The sequence below is a fragment of the Spermophilus citellus genome (assembly GCF_964194105.1).
Source record: "Spermophilus citellus genome assembly, chromosome: 4".
Classification (NCBI taxonomy): Eukaryota; Metazoa; Chordata; class Mammalia; order Rodentia; family Sciuridae; genus Spermophilus; species Spermophilus citellus.
The window spans coordinates 122,213,700-122,220,124 of NC_138185.1; the positions used below are offsets into that span (position 1 = coordinate 122,213,700).

Below are 6,425 nucleotides of genomic sequence, written 5' to 3' on the forward strand. Positions count from 1 at the left end.
AAACACAGCCCAGCCTTGTCTGTTCAGACTCTTCTCAGCCCCTCTAAGTAGCATTCCTTCCTCAAGGGTCTGGGCAGGACCCCTTCTGAAATGGGGGTCTTATAACCTACTATCAGACAAAGTAAGTTAAAAAATCTCTTTATGGCTGGCTTGAAGATAGAAAGGCAGGGATGATTAAGGTTTCTATGAACAACCTTGGGGAGGGAGTTATGAGACAGGAAGCCTGAAAATCAAAAAAATATATTATCATAATCTCACACTGAAAAGACATGCTTCGTGAGCAGAGCAGCAAATGGTTCAAAGCAACTTTCACCTTCTCTGTGTCAAAAGATTGGAATTAGTGGGCTGGGGCTGGGGCTCAGTGGCAGAGCGTTTGTCTAGCATGTATGAGCCACTGGGTTTAATTCTCAGCTCCACATATAAATAAGTAAAAAAAAAATAAAGGTTCTTAAAATCTAAAAAGTATTTATAAAAAAAGACTGGAATCATAAAACAATTTTGTGTGTGTGTGTGTGTAGAAATAGGAGACTTAACTTTTTCATTTGCAGAAAAAAAATATTTAGTTCACTCCCTTCTTTTCACTTTCTTCAGAGGACTGAGCATGGTAACTGAATTTGCTTCATTTTTCAGAACCACAAGTCACCGTAGGGCTGAAATCAGTCTGTGGTGACAACTGCTCTTTTCTTTGGGGCCCAATTGTCAAGAATTATGACACAAGAATCCCTGTCTTGCCTAGAGTGATTTTCCAATAAACAGTGACCAGAATGGAAAGAATCATTGGCTTTTATTTTCTCCCCTTTCCTTCTAACTCCCCTTACCTAAATCCTGAGAATGAATATGGTCAGAGCAACCAGGGCTTCCTGCCAGGGGAAGGTGAGGAATGTAAGAAATTGTCTCCAACTCCCCTCAAAACCTTGTGTGAATGGAGTAGAAAGTCTCTCGGGGATCAGAAAATGTCCGATTCTCTCTTAATGTTACCCTAGTTCAAATTTCTGAGTTCATGTCCTTTCTCAATTTTGGCTTGCCTGACATATGCAAGTTTATTTTCTAAATTATTATGTATTTTCTCCAAGCAAAGAACTCTCAATGTGCAAATTTTATGAGCAATTTTCTACAACCTTACGAAAAGTATAACATATAGAGTAGAGAAATCTTTGAGTGCTTTTTTTTTTTTAACAAGTTGAAGTCAGTAGTAGCCAAATGCCAAGTGACAATAATTTCTACTCACAAATGATCTGACTCCAGCTGAAAATTCAGGTTCCAGAGAATGTTAGAACATGCAGAGGACGAAAGCCTGGAGTCCGTGACACTGAAGCACACGGTACAGTTCTTGTTAGTAGCTGAGCAAATCTCTCTGGACAAATCCTTAAAGTTTCTTAAAATCAGCCCCTAATTTATATCTAGAAGATTCTGGTAACTGTCCTTTTAAGAATCTTTATAGAGATTTGTTTGAGTTAGAGGGGGAAATGATACAGAACCAAAGCTGCATTACAGCATATACCCTATTCCAACCTGGTGCAGATTCTAATTTATTAAAAGTCAAAGGATCTGACAACATACCCTTGCCAAGCACCTCTTCTGGTAAGCTGCTTCTTGCTGCCCATACATATTGACTGACGACAGTATTCCAGGTGACCAAGTCACTTCAATGCTCTTAGGAAGCAAGCTGGATACAAATCAATTATTTAATGGAAAAAAAAAAAAAAACTTGTAGCAGCTGACTTTTCAATCACAGGGCCATTTTAGATTCTGTGTAAGAAAATCCCTGAAATGAAAACACTCCACTTCCCTTCCTCTGACCCATCAACTGCTATGAAGAATGTCATGAGTAAATGAAAACTTAAAATTACAGCCACTAGATAGCCTAACAGCCTGGAGGTAACTCGCTGCTTCTTGGAAGAGATGAATCTGATAATTTTTTAAAGAAAACCAAACAAAGCAAAACTCTGTGCCAGTTGCATGGCAGCCAGGGAAACATTATGGGGTCAGAACTTAGGAAATCAGGAAATACTCACAATCATTATAAATGTGCCCAGGAACTCGGAAATCGTTTCCTTGGCTAAGCTGCTCTTCAAAGCCAGCCTCTGCTTGAAGCTCTTCCTCGTCTCTTCCTTCTCAGTCTGCATCTTGGGGTTTCTCCAAGGACCACTTTCCACCAGTACCTGCTTGTTCTGGTCCTCACCTTCACCAGCACATGAAAATGGAGACTTAAGACTACTCTTGGCAGATCTCTGGAGGTTTCCGGTGAGATTCGCTGGCTGTCCAAATACTGTCGTAGTTAGAAGTATGACTTAATCTTCTTCTGGTGAAATGGTCATTCCCTATTGGCTGCTGATGCATTTGAATTGGTGAGTTAGAACCTGAAATCCTCAGAAGGTTCCTTTTTTGTGCCTGGTAGATTAATGATTACCTTTATTCTCCAGGTATTTTTTTTTCTTTGTTAGTTCTCCCCCCCACCCCCAGCAGATGAGAAAAGAGATGTTGCACTGGTTGTGTTGCCAAACCACAGCGATGGGCCCTGGTCCAGAAGAGATTTACATGTTACACAATTGCTTCTGATTTTTTTCCCCCTCCTATTCAGAAGTGGGTGGCTGGGGTGTAATTTGGTATTGTCAATGTCAAATCAGATAGAGATAAAACCAGTATAAACATTATTTACTAAAGGAGGTTTTTCATCTAAAGTACAGAATCTAAACAAATACAAGTTCATCATCCTACAAGATTAATCCTTCTCATTTTCTTCCAGAATTGTTTCAGTGATTTTGGCAAGAACTGCCATGACCATTCTAGAGATGCAAAAATCAACATACAGAAAGACTCTTGCAAGCTTCACACTGGGAGTCTGTGGGACCCGATGGGGGGACACCTCCTCCGGACTGAGTCTCAACCCCATCTCTGGAGGCTATTTGGGATCCATGAATGAGAAAGATCCAGAAGGCAACTTCTTGAGTTTCTTCTGGAGAAGCACTTCAGTTTGAAAACCAAGCTACTCCTTTTCATTGACCATGAGAGATTTAGACAAAATACATAGAAAATAAACAACAGTCGCTTGAGATTCTGTACTGCATGGAGATCTCTGAGCTGAAGAGAGATCAATCTGCATATATCTCATCCCAATTAAACACGAAAGGGGGTAAATGCCCCCAAACCAAGTCTTCTGGTTATTTAAATTTGATGAATTAACATCCTTGTAGGCAAAAAACAAAACAAAACAAAACAAAAAAAAAAAAACTGTGCTTGGGACGGGCTTCTTGTCTTGCCAATTATTCAAGCCTTGTTTTTCAAAGCTGGTTTGTCTGATGAAATAGAATCGAGCAATAGTTTTTGAATACCAAGACAGTCAGTCCACTGAATTAGTACCCACACCATGTGCTTCCTCCCAACTCTCCCACAGAGAAGGTGCTCCCCTACCTTTGCAGGAGGCCCTCAGTCATTTCCAGCTGAGAAGGCAGGCAGCAAGGAGGAAGAAGAGGACCTGGAGAAAAGAGCTGGGCACAGCCCAAGAGCAGGAGACACCTACTCTGTAGGTAGATTTTTAGAATTTAGACCTAAGAAACTTACAACTTTCTGAAGGCCACACCATTACAAAGCTAGGTCAAAACCCAGTATTTTGGCTGTAACTCCTGGTTCAGTGATCATGGACACCATTGTTTCCAAGTTACCTACGACTATACAGTTCCCAAGTCCCAGTGGATAGACCAGAGAAACAGGACTTTATTACTGTGATTTCAACTAAGAACACACAAGGGTGTTTCTGGTCTCTTCATTCACTCATCTGACAAATATTTATGGCATACTCGTTGTGAGCCAAGCACGGCACTTAGCTAAAGCACACAGGATGCTTGGGCTTCACAGAGCCCAGAGTACAATGTACAAGCACAAGGCAAATAATCACACAGACACACACACACACACAAATGCCCAGTCACAACGTAGAAAATATGCTGTACAGAAAGGGGCCATGTTCTTGAGAAAATATAGCAAAGGGATTTCACCTTGTTGGAGAGGTCTCTGGTAGCGTCTCTAAGGAAATCACATCTGAGGCAAGATCAGAAAGAAGTACAGGGGTTAATTACATGAAATGGGGAAGGAAGCCTATGAACAAAGGCTTTGAGGGGTGTGGTGAGGACAGCATGATACCTATTAAAGAAAAAGGAACGCCCACTGTGGCTGGCCCCAGAGAGTGAAGTAGTATGGTGTGTGAAGCAGGCTGGAGCTGTGGGCGGGGTGGGGGGCAGTCCACAGGAGCCTTATAAATTGTGTTTAAGACTAGAAACACAAGCCATCAGGTAGATTAAGCAGAAATATGACACCATCATCTTTGAGTTTTGAGAAGATCATTCCAGCTGTGAGGTGGAGAGGGAATTGGAGGGAACCTGAAATGGGCATAGGTAGATCCATTCAGAAGGATTTCAGACTAGCAGGACTGGGTGGCAGCTTTGACAGTGGGAAAGTGGAAGGATTCATGAATTCTTTATATCCTAAAGTTGGAAGGATTTGGTGGATTAGATATGGAAAATGAGGAAAAAGTACTCTTCAAGGTTGGCTCCTGGGTTATACTGGCTGGCTAGTGAAGGTGGCACAAAGCCTCAGGAATGGAAACCCAGGAAAAGGATTAGGATTGCAATAGAGGGTCATCCGTTTGGCAAAAGTAAGCCTCAGATGCTTCTGAGAGATGTCAACTATGAAGTGATATAAGTCCTGATATAGAAGTAGTGGGAATACCTGTGTGCATGAAGAGGTGATAATTGAAGCCAGGAATAAAGATGAGGTTTCCCTAGGGAGAGAGTGAAGAGAACAGAGACTGAGCTTGGCTGCTGATACTCTAAGCTCAGGTAGAGGAGGACAAAAATCTACTATTTCTTTTATTCTACTTTCAGGTGTCAGTCATGCTTTCCACCTTCATCACCCTGAACAAGTCATCATCAAACATAACTCACACTCCCCAGCCAGCCGCAAACAAAAACAAAAACAAAAACAAAAACAAAAAACAATAAAAACATCCAAAAGCATCCTAAGTTAAGCAATAAATAACATTCCACCCTTCCTCTATCTGGAAGGGGGTTTTTGTAGAAGTACCCTCACCCTAACATTCTAACTGGGAGCATGGGGCTGCTTAATTACTTTCACATCCATTTATTCAGAAAAATTCTTCATTAAGTATTTGTCATGTGTCAAATAGCATTAAGCATCGTGGATTAAAAAGTGGATAGATCTGTACTGTTGAAGAGTTCATAGTCAAAGATGTACAAATGAATAACCCATGTAGTAAAATAGAGGAATATGCAAGGTTTTCGAATGAAAATTCCAGTTATTGCCCCTCAGCAACAGCAAGGCACTAAGCAACTCAGTGAGACCCTGTCTCACTGACCAAACAGGGTTGGAGATGTGGCTCAGTGGTATCCCACCCCCCCACCCCCACACAAATCATAATCATAGGAGGAATATCACATCATATTCACAAATCCAGCTCATAGGGATGGACTATAGAAAGTTTATATACCAAGGATAGGAAACATGGGTATCATCCTAGAATTCTGCCTCCCACACTTATCCTGTCACATTCTGAGAAAAGTACATTTAAATCTTCCACCACGATTATGATTTTGTAAAATTCTTCTTATTTTACTGGAAGGTTTTGCTCTTTACACATCAATGCTATGTTTCTTGTGGTGAGCTTGTAATATGTCAACTTGGCTAAGCTGATGAATTTCCCCCAATTCCCTTTTCTTTATATTTCTGGTTGAGGTGAGCCACAAGAGGGATTCTTGTGCAATATGCAGAGGACAGAACTGAAGCCCTGTCATTTAGTAGCACGTGAAAGTCACTGCTTACCTGCTGGTTCACCTCTTTGGTATGAGGTTGCATCTGGACCTGCAGCTTCTCCACCTTTCCTGGATCCTCCTCCAGCTTCTCTAACTCCTACACAAGGTCTAGGCTCCCGAAGTTGTGTAAAGTCAAATCCTTGAAACAGATTCCCTTCTATATACATATGCTCAGATAGATGTGTATGTATGCTATACTTATATATTATCTACACACAGAATATTTATGTGGTTCTACTTCTCTGATTGAACCCCATGTTGTTTTTGGATTAATTTTCATGACTATTACAAATTCCCAAGGTGCTACATCTTTTATTAAACAAATTGTTCTCTTTGAACATTAAAATTTTTGTCTTATATGTGCTACCAATCGTCATCCCTGATTTTGCATTTCTTTGCTGCATCTTTGGCCACTTCTCCATTTTCCATCTGTTTAATAAAACTTAAATCTACATTGTGTTTCACAGTTGACCTGTAGATTGATTTACTATTTATTTTACTAGTACAATGCCATTTTACATACAGATACTCTTATTACATTCCTGACTCTAGGTTACTCTGTCTGAAAAGGGTAGGAGAAGGAAGAGGACTCTACACGGG

At 40.7% G+C, this 6,425-nt stretch overlaps 1 protein-coding gene across 1 annotated transcript in view; it reads right to left on the reverse strand.

Annotated features, from left to right (window-relative positions):
- The window catches only part of AQP9 (aquaporin 9), a 42,079-nt gene extending 39,860 nt beyond the window's left edge, over positions 1-2,219 (reverse strand). The window contains exon 1 of the mRNA XM_081292777.1: positions 2,016-2,219. Coding sequence (XP_081148903.1) covers positions 2,016-2,126 — 111 coding nt within the window. The 5' untranslated portion in view covers positions 2,127-2,219. The remainder of the gene's footprint in view (positions 1-2,015) is intronic.
- Positions 2,220-6,425: the final 4,206 nt, after the last annotated feature.